A 16,917-nucleotide genomic window follows, 5' to 3' on the forward strand; every position below is an offset into this window, starting at 1 on the left:
ATCACTGGTCCTCCCCCATGAGTCTTCTGAGGTCAGCAGACTTCCTCCCCTTCCCCCCTATGAGCCATCTGAGGTCATATTTCCTGTCCTACTAGCTTCTATTGGTATGTAAAATTCTCTGCACAAGCATCTCCTAAAAATATCAGTCTGTACCTGGATGGGCCCGATACGATCTTTATTAAAACACATCCATCCAAGATACAGTTCAGATTAGTAATGGGTTGTAAGATATGCATAAGCCTACACACGGAGTTCACACCGCTTGCGCATTGCGTTATGAAGCCCACGTGGTACCATGCTGCTGATATGTGGATACAGGCCCACGGTCTACTGACAGCAGCATTCGCATGGAATGCCGTGGTGGTATACACGCCGGTCTATAAGCGCAGATCTGCCATCTCATCCATTACCAAGCTGAGTACTGTAATACATACATTGTACATGCGCATGGCCCAATTGCAGCCTTCAGAGCTTTAATTAAGCCACACGAGAGACATATGAATAACACGAATATATGACACATTTAAAGTTCGACCAACAATACAAAATTTCCATGACATTCCCTCCTGTTTTATCATATTCTCCTCGTATCCCTTCTTGATCTTCTTCAGCTTGATGGGTGTAGTCTCAAACTTCAAAGAGTTCCTGTAGTTGTCCCTGAGAATAAAGCTCCACGGGGTACCTGAAACAACAAGACCCGACGCAGACTCGACGCAAACAGGCTTGATTGAAGCGATGATCCTCAAGAGCGTTGGAACCTTCACTACAGGAAGGCTCTTGCAAAAACCACAAACAGACTTGTGGTATGAATAAAGCTTGTGATCCCACGGTGGTCTGGGGAGATCCAGCAATAGATTCTCAAATTGCCCCTGCAGACGGGGCCACACAAGGCTGGTCTCGACCCAGACAGTTTTCCAAATCGCAGACACAAACAATGATGAGGCTTGAAGCTTGCTTGAAGGTCTTGGAGAATGTGGTCTTCAGAGAGATAAATTAGAGGGAAGCCAGGACGTAATCTGTAGAGAAGGTGGTTGGTTGGTGAGGTCTTCCCCCGATCAGTGGTTGGAGTGGGATCCCCGGAGCGGGCATGGAGATGTGGTCGTCTGCCCGAGCTTGGCTTACACGGTCGATGAGGCAACAGGAACATCTCACCGCGGCATATAAAAGGCAGATGAAAAAGAAAAGCATCAGGATATACACTCCCACTTCCTTCAACCAAGATCCGATGGAGAACAGGAAATCTCCCAATCCTCCCAAACCCTTGAACGGATTCCAACCCTCACTAGCTATAGCTCTAGCTTTTCCCTGTAGTTCACTAACTTTGTCCATATGGGCCTGGACCTTGTCATCGGTGTCTTCTATCCAAGTACAACAATCCTCTCCGATGAACTCACAGAACCCCCCTTTGGCGGCTAAAAGATAATCAAGGGCCATCTTCTCCTGAAGCACTAAAATTCCCATCTGCCGTTGTTCTTGGGCAATTTCTCTGACAGCCTCTACGGTCTCGTTAAACATACTATCCACGATGACAGAAAAATTGTTCAGGCGCTTCATAAGTTCTATTCCCCATCCTGTCCATGAGGGGAACCAAGCCCATGCCTGGTCGCCCTCAGAGAACAGCTCCCTGCGAACTCTCCCTGCCATCCTTACCTTCTTGTGGACCATCAACTCTTCATGGTCCATCACTACATAGGATGCGGGGACTAGCTTTATGAGGGCACACGAACCTTTCGCGTTCTGGGGAAATGTTCTATAGGCTGCCGAACCACACAGAAAATAGTATGGACCTGTCAGAGCAGAACAGGAGGAGTTCCTCGTTCGGCCTCTGGTACTGAGCAACAGTTGCACAGACTGGGGGATTGCTCCCTCAGTCTGCACATCACATCCGTCCTTCCAACACACGTGGTCTGGTCGGTCAGTGTGGTTACTCAGAAGGGAAGTCTGGTTAGTCAGATTGACAGTTATACCTCCCTCACAGGTGGTAGTCCCAACAAACTTGTTACCTGTGCCAAAGCTGATGTTAAAGCACACCTGAGGGCTGCCTAGCTGCCCAGTTACCCATAATGGACTGGTGAGGGCCCTACAGGAGCTAGAGCTAATATTGGTGCTGAAACTGATGTTACCTGCTAAAAATGTGTCATTAAGTTCTACCGACAAATGTCTACGTGGGGGCTGACCAGGGGTCCCTTGCTTTTTCATGCCGACGCGGATGTCATATAGGGCATGAACAGCGGCCATTGCGGACATGTGATGACTGGGTGGGGGCTTTGAGCATACCCAACAGTTGGTTTTGTTGGCGGTTCTGGCTAAACGCAGGTGCATTTTAAATAAAAGGTTGGGGTATCTGCCGTCTTTTCCTCCGTTCACACACATGTATGACATACAAACAAAAAGAAAAAGGAAAATGACACCCCTCATTCTCTGGTGTAGCTGAGAAGCTTCTTGCAGTGGCTTGCGTGCACCCAGTTGTCTCGTCCCTCGAGCTTGAGTGAGGTAGGTGTCGTCAGCTGGACTTGGTATGGTCCGGTGAACCGTGGCTCGAGTCCGGTTCTTTGATGTTTCTTTAGGACGACCCAATCACCTGGCTCAATAGAAAGAACACCTGTTATTGTATTTGGATCGGGGAGCGATTCGCGAACCCGATGGTGTATCTTCTGCAGCTCCCGTTGCAGAGATTGCACATAACCTGTAAGCTGTGAATGCAAAGACGACAACTGTTGAGGAAAGTACAACCCTGTTTTGGGAGGTCCCCCAAACAACACCTCGTAGGGTGACAGCCCATGTGGTTGCCGAGGGGCATTCCGGATGGAATAGGGGGCAATGGGGAGACACTCAGGCCAAGGTTTTTGGGTATCGGAAGACGTTCAACCTTACCGCTACTCTCGGGGTGATATGGGGTGTGTCGCCGCTGACTCCAGTTCCACCAAAGAAATGCAGTCGTGTCCTTTGGAAGAGAGATTAGTAGTGGACAAAGAAGACATGTTAGCAGAAGAGGTGTTAGTATTGTTAGTCGTGTTGCAAAATTCAGCACTGTCATTGCTGTCCTCCCCCCCCTTCTCATCTTCCAACACAGGAAGAAGAGAAGCTGGGTTAAGAATAGTGCATCGTTTGATAGTGAGGTTAGTAGGGGTTAGGAGGGCTTTCCCCTGAGAGGGGTACCTTGCCTTGGATGTCCTGTTTTCGCAGGACCGTTCTTGCTGCACCGGTGTCAGTGAGGCAAGGGAGGGGATATTTTAATTCCTCTAGAAAAAGATGGATCTGGGCCGACACCGATTTGTCAACTTCCTATGAGAATTCATAGGAGTTACTTACCATGGTGGTCATAGGGGCGGAGGACTCATCAGGAATGAACTGCCACCGACCTTTAGGTAATTGGGGACAGCTCCTCCTCATGTGCCCCGTTTGGTGGCACTGGAAGCACCTGGGTGGGGGCCTATCCTTCCTGTGACCCAGATCCCTTGGTTTTTCGTGTGGGGTCTGGGACATAAGAACTTTGGCCTTGTCTTGTTTTCTTCTATCCATTTCCCTCTCTATTGCCGCAAGAGTGGAAAGGATAGCAGGGATAGACATCTCATTATATTCGGGTCGGGCCAGAACTAGCCTTTCCCGAATTTTAATATTGATGCCTTCCAAAAATTTGGCCCGCAACAGAATGTGCGTCGCGGTCACCTTTACCCCTTCAGTTGGAGCATCAGGTCCAACTTCCAGATCTGCATCCAGTGCCGTCTGCTTGAGACGGCGCCAGAAGCAGGCGCTTTCCTCATTAGGACCCTGGGTGAGCTTCATCATGTCCGTAGTAGAGGTAGCACCATACATTTCTGGAAGCTTTGCCTTTAGCTGTGTACAGAACTCTTTGCCCCCTGAAGTCATCTCCTCATGCGTGGTTATAGAGCACCCTGCAATCACTGTACTGGCCACTTCCATGCCCACCTTTGCCCGTAGGATCTGTGCACAATCTGACCCGCTCATACCATAGCTGAACTGGTTTTGTCCAAACATTCGAGCAAATCCTCTCGGATTGACTCGATAGTCCGGGAGCTCAGCCAGAATAGTGCGGATCTCTGCCGGGGTGAAAGGGACATGCCAAACTACCCGTTCCCCTAAAGTCCGTTCCCCCCGTGCATTGGGAGGACCTTCAAATTGCTGCACCCTGACTGGATAGGCCTCGGTCCGGGAAGAGTGCAAGGGCTGACCCAGCATCATCGGTGGGCTTAGATTAACCACCTCGCTTACTGCACCTTCAGGTTTGAGGTCCCTCAGATCAGGGTATAGCTGGGGGGCAGGGGTCTGATCAGTGGTTCGTAGCGCTTTGATGCAATCCGCCCTGTTTTTTTAACCGGGTGTCTATTCCCCTTGATTCACAGATAGTCTGCAAATCGGTTGTTGAGTAGGCTTCATAGTTGGAAACAGAAGGAGCTGGGGTGAAGCAGGGAGAAGGGAGAGGTAGAGGTAGAGGCTGAGGCATAGAGACAGAAGACACAGAAGGTATGTCAAGAGTGACGTCACTAACAGAAGAGACAGGTGCAGTTATACTTATCTCAGCCACTGTTGGTTGTTGGGGGACCCCAGCAGACCCTGATCCTGCCTGCCTTAGTAGAGTCAGCCCTGAAAGAGCTTCCTCCACCTCTGACACCGGATCTTCCTGTTTTATTCCCTCTGGAGGCCAGGTATACATCACCTGGTTCTTCCGGACAGACACCAGTTTATGTATGCCCTGCTTCCCTAATCGGATTGACCTGTGAAGCCATAGCTGTGCGATCTCTAGTTCTGACGCCTGCATCCGTGGTCCAAATTCAGAGATGAATTTTTCCCACCTCCATGCGTCAAATGTACCTTCCCGGGGAATTTCCCATCTGGTACCCTTCGACCATTTATTCCACCTTTTGAGGGGTTCTGTAGACTTCCCCCCCAAACTCACCTTCATCAGTTGTGCAGCTGTCCTTACCCTGAAGAGGGCTGGTTCCCCCTCTCTCTTCATGGACTGACTACTGCCCATCGTGACTAGTCACTGGTATATATCCCGCGTCCGGGTACCTGTTTACCCCCTGGAGCACTCGGTGGGATCCTACCGAGAGGCCTGATTCCACCACTTTCCCAGCACAGCGTAATTTATGTGATACTTATCGATCACCCGAAGCGCATCAAGTGGCGGTCAGACTGAGAGCACACCTCCCACTCCCACAGCGCAATTTGTGTGATCCTGACCACCCGAAGTGTTTGTGGTAACCAGGATTTCCCTGGACCGCCCACTCACACAGCGTAATTTATGTGGTTCTCATCACCCACTGTGTTTGGCAGGCCACACCGCACAATGATGAAAGTGGCTTTTCTCTCCCTGCACACAGTAGCTAACACAAGTCAAAACAAAAAGAGGGGTTCTTGGATGTTACTTAGGGGTCACTGGTTGGGCAGAAACCTACTAACTGACCTTTAGGAAATTTGTGTAAAGAAAAAAACTTTCCTAATACACACAGAAAAAAAAACCCTTTTCAACCTGAAAAACTGTTAAAAAGGACAAAGTGGATCCTTATGAAAAACACGGGACGTTTCACAGTAAAACAATTACACAGAGGTAAACCGAAAAACTGCGCCAAAAGTAACCTTGTTGCTGACGCAAAAATCACTCCTATCAGCACCGCTAAACGATCTGCGCTACACACGCAATCTTCGCTGCAACCACCTAGAACCGTTTACACAAAAAGTCTGCTGGACGTGAAACACGCGACACAGCAGCTTAAAACAAACCCGCTTTACAATAAGGAACTACTTTTAACAGGAAAAACACAAGAAAAACATAATCACTATACAAGAAATCTATGTGCAAAAACCCAGACTTCACCGCGCTCATTAAATGTGGAACACGTGAGGGAAAACTCGCTTAATACACTTTAAATTGGCTGGCAATACGCAAATTTAAAGCTAAAAGCAAACAACTTAAACTGTAAAAAATTTGGATTAAAAACACAATATGGGTCAAATGCATATAGGAAACTTCATGCACATTGCATAGAGATTACTACACATATGGTAGTCAACAAAATGGCCACCAACAGGTAAAGCACATGGTAGCCAACAAAATGGCCACCAAACAAAAAGAGTCCATGTGGTTAGTCAAGAAGATGACCCCCCACAGAGGAGCACATGGCAGATACTAGAATGACCCCCCACAGGGAAACACACTGCAGACTCTAGCCTCAAAATTGCCTCTTACATAAAACAGACTTTTAGACAGAACATACACTGGACAATTACACAACAATATGAAGTACACATACAACACAATTTGGGCACAATCACAGAACGGACATAAAACACCAACATATCACACTAACATGCACATGTAACAAAAAGGACCCCCTGCTGCATGCTTGCTGGGAGCAGTGGTACCACAAAACATTGTACAGACCACATAACACAGATCTTACAACAGTTAACAATTAACCTAAGCCTTTCAGCACTGTAATAATTACCTCACGTGGAGGGGGGTAAAGCAATCACCACAGTACCTACAACCCGCAAATACTTACCTAACACTATGCAACAACTTTTACCCACTAAAACATATACCCGTTTAATTTTTGGTTGGAAGATTTTTTAAACTTGACCAAATCCAGCCAACCAAAACCCCCCCCTCTGCTGCGTTCCGCAGAGACAAACCCTTGTCTTTCACCCACAAATCAAGAGTTTAGGACAAAAAACGAGGTCCTTGTTAAGCGGTATTTCTTGTTAGCTAACAGAGAGCGAAATCAGCCACACGAACACGCAAAAAGCGATCCTCTTAATGGCAGAGAGACCTGAAATGTGCCGGCATACTTTTTGCTAGTTCATGATGGCCATTCCCCCCTCGTTCTAGGTTAGCTACGCAAGAATACGCGTTAGTATCCACCAGGCTCGCCAAACTGTCTTGGAAATTCGCTTTAACGAATTTCTCCTTACCGTGAGTACTCGCAGTTGGATGCGCAGAAATCCCCCATAAAGCTGTGCGAATCTCGCTTACCACGACTGCAGCCAAACTACACGATTCCTGCCCATCCAAATACTTTGGTTCTGTTGAATTTGTGGGTGATGGAGCTCCGTTACCCTGGAATGATCACACGACACTCTAAGGCTGGTTGCAACTCACATAAGGGCCGGCTTTAGGCTCAGCTCTCTGTTTTTATTAAGAATACACACATGCCCCCCACATGAATAAAGTCAAACCCTCCCACCGAACAATACAATGGGGATTGCCTATACAGAGGATATACATTCCAATTGGAGCATAGCCTTTGCTATTATCTATCACTGGTCCTCCCCCATGAGTCTTCTGAGGTCAGCAGACTTCCTCCCCTTCCCCCCTATGAGCCATCTGAGGTCATATTTCCTGTCCTACTAGCTTCTATTGGTATGCAAAATTCTCTGCACAAGCACTCCCTAAAAATATCAGTCTGTACCTGGATGGGCCCGATACGATCTTTATTAAAACACATCCATCCAAGATACAGTTTCAAGTTGGTAATGGGTTGTAAGATATGCATAAGCCTACACGTGGAGTTCACACCGCTTGCGCATTGCGTTATGAAGCCCACGTGGTACCATGCTGCTGATATGTGGATACAGGCCCACGGTCTACTGACAGCAGCATTCGCATGGAATGCCGTGGTGGTATACACGCCGGTCTATAAGCGCAGATCTGCCATCTCATCCATTACCAAGCCGAGTACTGTAATACATACATTGTACATGCGCATGGCCCAATTGCAGCCTTCAGAGCTTTAATTAAGCCACACGAGAGACATATGAATAACACGAATACATGACACATTTAAAGTTCGACCAACAATACAAAATTTCCATGACACCGCCTAACACCCATCCCCAAACTGGATGATTGGTCATTTGTTCTCAGGAGACACCCCTTTAATATGGTAGAAAAAGACTGACAGCCTGGAGAAGACAGCTCTCATTTAACATCAATCAGAAAACATCTAACAGACTTGAGAGCCAAGGCAATCTTTTTGTTCGGACAATTGGACTCTGCTCAAACCAAGGATATTGAAAGTATTCTGCCTTCTGAACTCCTTTCTTTTATTTCTCTGTTGTTTTATTGCTCTCTTTATATCTTTGTTACAACTTTGTTTGTAAATATTTTTATTGCACCATTTTGACCTTTTTAGTAATAAATCCTATTTTCTGAAAAGTGTTGAACTGTCTCTAAAGCTTTTAATGCAAATTAAAGAATCTCTGACCATGGAAGAGTGCTCCTGTATGTGATAATCCTCTGAATATCCCTGTCCCTGGAAGAGTGTTCCTGTATATAATAATCCTCTGAATATCCCTGTCCCTGGAAGAGTGTTCCTGTATGTAATAATCCTCTGAATATCTCTGTCCCTGGAAGAGTGTTCCTGTATGTAATAATCCTCTGATATCCCTGTCTGAGGTGACAGTGTGTATTACAGACACTTATACTAATATCATAGTGTTACTGCTAAGATTTGTGTGTTTCCTCCTTCTCTGTAAAAAGGTGGTGGTGGCAGTGTGAAGGGTTAATTGCGTAATTAACCAGTAACAATCGCCCTCAGGCTGCTGGCACATAGATTGTAGTCCCACAAGCTGGAAAACCTTTGTTCAGGGCGCAACTGAGAGTGGCATTGTTACGCAAGTGGCAGATCGGCTGGTCCTTCGGTCACGAGTTGGTGAGAAGGGCTGAGGTCGGATGCCGCATTCTGTCATACCTTCCTCCCGCTGGTGACCCCTCTAGTGATGCATCCTAGAATTCTATTCGCTTTCCCCACTGCCTGGCCATGCTGTTTGTTCATTTTGCAATCATCTGAAATAAGTACCCAAAATCCTTTTCTTCTGAAGTGCTGGCCAACACTGTACCTCCAATGTTGTACTTTCTCAAGGGATTCTTTTTTCCTGGGTGCATTATTTTAGATTTGAAATATTGAACCACAATTTCCACTTTTTTACCAATCTTCCGGCAATGCTAAATCCTGTTCCATGTTACAGACACCTCCAGGGATATCCTCCCTATTACACACCTTTGTGTCATCAGCAAAGAGACATCCCCTTACCCAACAACCCTTTAGTTCTATCACTTACATATAGATTACATATAGAACAGCTCCCAGTACAGAACCTTGGGGTACACCACTAGTGACTGGTCTCTGTTCTGAGTGAACCCCATTTACAACCACACTCTGGTATCTCTCCTTTAGCCAACTGCACATCCACTGAACCCCCCAAGGGCTAAGTCCTAGCTTGTCCAACTTCTGTATTAGATCGTTATGTGGAACTATATCACATGCCTTGCTGGAATCAAGATATTCTATGTCCACAGCACCACCCTGGTCCAAATCATTGGTAATATAGTCAAAAAGTCCAATCAGTCGAGTCTGCCATGATCTGCCCTCAGTAAAGCCATGCTGCTTTGTTTATTTAAATATTTATTGATTTTCAAAATATTAGGAAATTTAAAATCCACAGTATAAATTCTCTACATTTATATAACAACAGTATCTAATTTAAACATTAATTTCCCATATTTTCCTTATTTCTCCCAACCCCCCCACTAGCAGCTCCATAGTCACCCCCCCACCCTAACCTCCCACCCTACCCTACATCCACCGCTCTTTGGCAAGAGAAAAAAGAGGCTCTAAATCGTGCTCTCATCATAAGGAGGCAAGAAAAAGAGAGGCCTTACTCTCGTCCATTCACCCTTGATCTAAACTCTTCCCATTTTTTCCATTTCGCCTGATATATCCCCATACCATCTTCCTGGGCATAAAACAGTTTCTCTAATCTTACAATATGGTCCATTCTAACTATCCAGTCTTGTTTTTTTTGACCTTCTAGTTGACGCCAAAATTTTGGAATCAATCCCTTGACTGCATTTAGAAAATACCATACTCCTGACTCTTTATATTTATTTACTGCTATTTCTGTATTATGTAAAAGGCAGGTTCCAGGGTCCAGACTAATATCAATTTCCGTAATCTTTCTAATTTGGTTTACCACTTCTCTCCAGAATATTTGTATCTTTGGACATTCCCACCATATGTGATAAAACGTGCCTATCTCTCTGCACCCCCGCCAACAAAAAGGTGACTTCTCCCCACTCATCTTATGTTCTATACTCGGTGTAATATATCCTCTTGTCAAACATTTAAAATTCATTTCCACCTCCCGTGAACTTATATTCTCGTGAACCAACCTAAATATTCTTTTTTGTTTAACCTCATCTATCTCCACACCCAAATCTCTTTCCCATTTACTATATACATTAGTTTTTTTCCACCTTTATCTAACTCAGTGAGAATTTTATATATCCTTGCCGTACCGTGTCTCCCATCACCTCGTGCTCCCAACAGCTTCTCAAACAAGTTCCAATCTATACTCGCTCTCAAAGGCTTAGGCAATTTCCCCACAAAACATTTTAATTGATTATATCTCCAACCATCTATCCTAGTGAAAATCTTTCCCTCTTCCTTTTTCAAATCTTTAAGTGTTCTCAGTTCTACTCCTTTCATTATATCTCTCAATTGGGCACTCTCATTTGTGATACATTTTCCTGAAACCTCCTCCCTACCTGGTGGGAAGAACCCTGAATTTTTCAATGGCATCAATAATGAATTAAATTCCCACTTTAACTGTCTGTGCATTTTATCCTACACTCTTAACACATTTAAAGTATACACACTTGTGCTTTCTTTTAATCCTCTATACTCTGATGGCACCCATATACTCCTACTTAAATCATTACCACTAAGTGAGTTTTCCACTGTGACCCAACTTTTCCCTTTTGCATTATATGTCCAATCAAATATTCTAGCCAAAATAACTGCATTATAATATCTCTTAAAATCAGGGACTCCCAATCCGCCATTCTCTTTATTTCTAGTTATCACTTCATAAGATACTCTAGGTTTTTTATTACTCCAAATAAATCTTGTCATCATCTTTTTCAGTATCTTAAAATATACCTCAGGCAACTTAATAGGGACCATTTGAAATTTATATAGGATTTTGGGAACTACAACCATTTTTATCAAATTTATACGTCCCAACCAGGACCGATTTCCTCCCCCTAATCTCTTTAGTTCCTCTCTAATTTCATTTAACATTACTATATAATTTGCTTGATACAAGTTTTTATAGGCCGAGGTGAGTTTTACCCCTAAATACTTCAATTCTCTCTCTCTCCACACAAAGGGAAACTCCCCTGGTATCCCCCTTTTTTCTTTATTTGAAAGGTTTATATTTAATATCTCTGTTTTAGACGGGTTTATTTTTAAGTTTGACATCTCTCCATATTCCTTCAAAGCCCTCATTAAATTAGGGAGCATTATCCTAGGATTTTCTACATAAAACAGTAAATCATCTGCAAATGCGGCAACCTTATGTTCTATATTTACCACCCGTATTCCTTTTATGTCTACATTTTTCCTTATTGTTGCTAATAATGATTCCAAAGATAGAACATATAACAATGGGGACAGTGGACAGCCCTGTCTTGTTCCATTTGTCAACTCAAAAGATTCCGATAGCTCCCCATTTACCATTACCACTGTAGAGGGGTTCTTATATAACTTTCCTATCCAAGTTCTCATTCTATCGCCCACTCCTAAGATCTCCAATGTGTCCATCATATATCCCCATTTGACTCTATCAAATGCCTTCTCTGCATCCACTGAAAGAGCCACCGCTGGCAACCTTCCCTTTCTACTTTTCTGGATAAGCAACAGTGATCTCTACCCTCTCGCCCCTGAACAAAACCCATCTGATCTTCATGTATCCATTCGGGCATTAAATCTTTCAATCTATTTGCCAAAATCTTTGCATAAATCTTCGTATCTATATTCAGCAAAGATATTGGTCTATAGCTTGAACATTGGGTGGGATCTTTTCCTTCCTTGTATATGAGGACCGCCTGAGCCTGCAGTGATTCTCGTCTCATATCCATCTCTTCTCCCAAGGCGTTAACATAGGACTTCAATTTAGGTATTAACAGTTCACTATATTTTTTATAATATCTAACAGTATATCCATCTGGTCCTGGGCTTTTACCTATCATAGATTTTTTTAATGCTATCTTTATTTCTTCATAGGTAATTTCAGATTCTAAGGAATTCAAAAGATCTTCATTTAATTTCGGTAGTCCTGCGTTTTTTAAATATATTCTTCTTTTTTCTACGTTTATTATTCCATCTTTACGTGTTGAATCTTGAGGGGCAATATTATAAAGTTTGCTATAATAATCCCTAAACACCTTCGCAATATCTTTAGTTGAGTGCACCAGTTCTCCGTTGAGGATTTTTATTTTCTCTATGTAATTCCTATTTTTCTTTTTCCTCAAAGCTCTCATCAAAAGCTTTCCTGATTTATCACCCCATCTATATCTTTCGCATAATACTTTGTTAAAGACTCTCTTCTTCTCTTCCTCCATCATAATCTCTAATTCCTCTTTCTTTTCCTTTACCTTCTGCATTATCTCTTTCGTTATATTCTTTTTATGCAATTGTTCAACATCCGCCAGTTCTTTTAGGAGCCTACTGATCTTCTCTCTCCTTTCCCTTTTCTTTCTAGCCCCTATTGCAATAAGAATTCCCCTTATGTAGACCTTATGAGCCTCCCACACTGTAGCCTCAGATATCTCTCCCGTTTAATTTTCCTCAAAATATCTCTTAATTTCCTCTCCAACCTTTCGCTCAGTCTCTGGATCCATTAGGAGAGACTCATTCAACCGCCACATCAAACCACCTGGAGGCTTTCTTCCCCATCCTATTTTCATTACAACTGGGGCATGGTCTGAGAGTGACCTTATCTCTATTGTCACTCTAACCAAAGACTCTATTAATCGATGATCTATCAGTATGTAATCCAGTCTAGAATACATCTCATGGGCCCTTGAGAAGAAGGAATAGTCTCTATCGTTCATGTGCATAATTCTCCAACCATCCACTAACTGATACTCCCTTATCTCTTTCTTTAGTACTCTTAGGGACTTACTACCCTCTCTTTGTATAGATGAAGTAGTATCCATTTGTGGGTCCATACATAAATTGAGGTCCCCAGCTACTATCAAATACCCCTTTCTAAAATCCATCAATCTTTTTAAAATTCTTTTCAAGAATCTTTCCGGCTTCTTATTAGGACAATAAATATTAGCAACTGTACATTCAATGTCTTCTATTTTACCTCTTAGAAATAAAAACCTCCCCTCCGGGTCTGTCTCTCTCTCTTCCAACTCAAACCTTATATCTTTTGCAAATCCTATAGCTACCCCCTTTGCTCTCTTAACCGGGGAATCTGCATAGTACCATAATGGGTAATATCTAGAATTCAACTTTACATTTGACTTTAGTTCAAAATGCGTTTCCTGTAGGAAAGCCACTGATACTGCTCTATGTTGTAGTTCCTTATATAATTTAAATCTTTTTCCTGGACAACACAACCCGTTTACATTATAAGTTATAAATCTTAGATCTTTCATTTCCTTTATATCTTTTCCCTTCTCTCTATCTTATCCTCTCTCTCTCTGCCCCAATTACTCTTCTCTTCCTCCAAACTATACAGCCTCTTATCTTTCCTCCATCCCTCCCATATCCCTCTACCCCCCTGTCCACCTCTCCCCTCCCTCCCACCCTTCCCATCCTTTAGGCTTATGTTTTGCCTATACATCTTTTGCGGGGCCAAACCCACCATAGATTACCTCCTTGGGGTTGAACTCCAACCATGGACAGATCCCCACACCTCCCACCACCTCAGATACCCCAAAAGTATTTCCATCATCAATTCAAGATGTTCCACCTTTCTTAAGGTCCCAACGGAGAAAAGAGAGAGAGAGGGTGGTGTCAAGCGTGATAAGAGGAGAGAAAAAAAAAAAATTCTTTCCCCTTCTCTTTCTCTCTCCTCTCCTTCAATTCTCTATCTCCCTCTTCTAGCAAACTGCCACTCCTCTCTCTCTCCACCTCCCAAACCACCCTCTTCCACCTCCCAACCAGGGACTTCCATCCTTTGTAATTCAAGTCTATCACAGAAGTTTCTTAAGTCCTCAGGAAATCTCAACTGGGCTGTAACTCCATTCTTCCATCCAATTAGGCACTCTGGCATACCCCATCTATAGTGCACCTTTTGCTTTATCATCTGCTCTAACAGGGGTTTTAGAGTTCTTCTCCTCCACAATGTCTCTGGTGTTAAATCTGCAAAAATCTGTATATTCATTTCTCCATAATTAATACTTGATCTTCCCTTGATCTTTCTCCATACTTCTTCTTTATCCTCCCATTTCTGAAATTGGACTATTATATCTCTTGGTTTCTCTTTTCCACTTCCTTGTTGATTTTTTCCTATCCTGAAAACACCTTCCAGGTTAATCTTTTCTGTTTCTGATCTATCCATAATGGAGTTTAATATTTTACAGATAAGGCCTCTTGTTTCTTCTCCTTTTACCACTTCCGGAACTCCTCTCACCCTAATGTTGTTTCTCCTTTCCCTATTTTCTTGTACTTCCATTCTATATAACAGCTTTTTTTGATCTTTCTTAATTTCCATTGTCCTTTTCTCCAGATCAGAAATATATTGAGCATGGCTTTTAACTCTTTCCTCTGTCTCCTCCACCCTCGATAGCATCCGGCCCAAATCATTTTGTATACTTGTCATTTCATGTTTTAATGTTTTTTCTAAGTTCTTGAACATATCTGCCATCTCTTTCTTGTTTGGAATTTGTAATTCACTTTCAGTATCTCTCCTTTCCAATTTTTCTGTAAGATGTTGACTGTTATATTCTTTTCCCAAGGAGATTCTAGGGCTACCTTCTATACTCATTTCCATTTCACATTTATCACCAACGCTTTGAGATCTATCTGGAGTCACGTTTCCTTGAGATGTATATTTTTTTATCGTGCCAGTTTGAGACCCCTTTGGGCCACTATTTTTAACATTTTTATTTTTCATCTCTTCTATGCATTCTTTTTCTTTCTTCAATAGGGGGTACACAAAGATTGATAACAATATATACCAGGGACTTTTTTTTCTTCTTCAAGTTCTCTACTTAGTATTCCTTCCAGGCTACTTTAATCTCCTCCTCTCTCTCTCCGTCAGACCCCCCAGGGAAACCGCCTCTCTCACAACTCCTCCTTTGCCTTTAGACAACAGAATTTCTGTTAGACTACAGTCATTTATGTATCACAATAATCCATCCAGGCTGCTCTCACTCACCCTTCACAGCTGCAGCTCTAGCAAGTTCCTCGGTTGTCACATTCCATAGCTCTCTTCAGGAGGGGGGGGGGGGGTTTCTTCCAGGTCTCTTCGTTTTCACTCCTCTGTAACAAAGTCACCTCCATTCAGGGGGGGGAGGGAGGCATCTTGCTGCATACTTCTCCCATAAGAATGTCTCATGTACTGGGAGGGGAGCAATCTGACGTCTTCCTCTCCCCTCTCAGCTCTAAAAAACAGCCGGCTTTTCCCCTACCCAGTAGTTCTCTGTGGCTGACACGTGGTCAAGCCGAGCCTGCTCGTTTCCTCGGCAACCCTGCTCTCTCTCCCCTAGGACGGGTCTCCAGCCTGTCTTCAATCCGACGGCACCGTTCACTTCCTACTCATAGCGCCCGGAGCCACGGCTTCAGCACGGAACCCACCATACTCTGGTAGGTCCCCCCAGTCCCTGCTCTCCAGTATCTGTATCCGAGCCGGTGGGGAAGGACGGAGAGCTTCCACATCACGCTCTCCTACACCGCCATAGTTAGGCTCCTCTCCCTCGGTTTTGTAAGTTGTTATTATTTTGAATTTGATTCATTGGGTGTGCGGAAGCCAGTGGAGATGACAATTCAGCAGAAGAGGCCATAGAGGAAGAGGAAGGGGAGGGAGTGGAGCAGACAGATGTGGCAGAATCACCACCAGGTTTTTGGAGGCATGGTGGTGGAACAAGCTCCAGAACTGAACCCTGTCCTGCATCCTTCCCAGCTGCTAGCAGAGTCACCCAGTGTGCCGTGACGGATATGTACCATCACCAACTGTGCCTGCTGGACCACGTGTCAGTAATGTGGACCTTGCTGCTGACCTCCTTGTCCAACAAGGCCAAAACATGACCTTCCACATGATGGTACAGAGCTGGAATGGCCTTGTATGAAATGAATTGTCTTTTCGGAACCTGTCACTGTGATACAGCACATTCTGCAAATTCCCGGAAGGGGGAAGAGTCCACCAGATGGAAAGGCAGCAGTTGTAAGGCAGCAATTTGGCCAGGATAGAATGTGGATGGGTGGGACAGTCTTTTTTTCATGGTTCAGCAAATGGGGTAGTGAAATGTTCCTGCTGAAATCAACAGGTGGTGTCCTGCTGTCAGATGGGCCACCCACTGCTGTACCATCACTCCTCTCAGTGGAGGCTGTTGAGAAGACCTGACGTTTTACAGTAGAGATCCCAGATGAGGAGCAAGGAGAAGTCTGCACTTTTTCTGGGTCTTTCAGGTGCTGTTACCAGCGGGCTGCATGGCAGCTCATCCTACGTCTTGTCAAGCATGTGGTGCCCAAGTGGCTGGTGTTTTGGCCACGCTTGGTCTGCTTCAGTCAAAGACTGCAAACAGCAATGCTGCACATGTGTTGAAGAAAGCCCACACCAGAGAACTTGTGGAAGTCTGCATGGAGTCAGCAGCGCCCCCCACCTGTGGAGCTCTGTCGTGGGATGCCATTGGTTGGCTGCCCTTATGCCTGTCCCTGGAGGACATCCTGCCTTGTTGGAGTTCTGCCTCCTCCTCACTGTCCTCCTCTGTTCTCTCAGGCACCCAAGTATGGTCAGTGACCTCATCATCCCCATCCTCCTCATCAATGGAGCCAACTTGGCAGTGTGCTACGGCTGGGGGAACAGGACTGACAATTTCTTTTCCCTCACTGGCACCCCCTCTCTCTAGGCTCACGTCACTCCTTTCCTCATCCT

At 44.4% G+C, this 16,917-nt stretch overlaps 1 protein-coding gene across 1 annotated transcript in view; it reads right to left on the reverse strand.

Moving 5' to 3' along the window:
* Positions 1–14,808, reverse strand: part of LOC149461967 (uncharacterized) — a 54,611-nt gene extending 39,803 nt beyond the window's left edge. The window contains exon 1 of the mRNA XM_089677770.1: positions 14,113–14,808. Within this exon, the coding sequence (XP_089533896.1) occupies positions 14,113–14,808 (696 nt within the window). The remainder of the gene's footprint in view (positions 1–14,112) is intronic.
* Between the last annotated feature and the right edge of the window lie 2,109 nt (positions 14,809–16,917).

This window comes from Staurois parvus, unplaced genomic scaffold, assembly GCF_062004578.1.
Source record: "Staurois parvus isolate SC_StPar_1 unplaced genomic scaffold, SC_StPar_1.0 ptg000191l, whole genome shotgun sequence".
Taxonomy (NCBI): Eukaryota; Metazoa; Chordata; class Amphibia; order Anura; family Ranidae; genus Staurois; species Staurois parvus.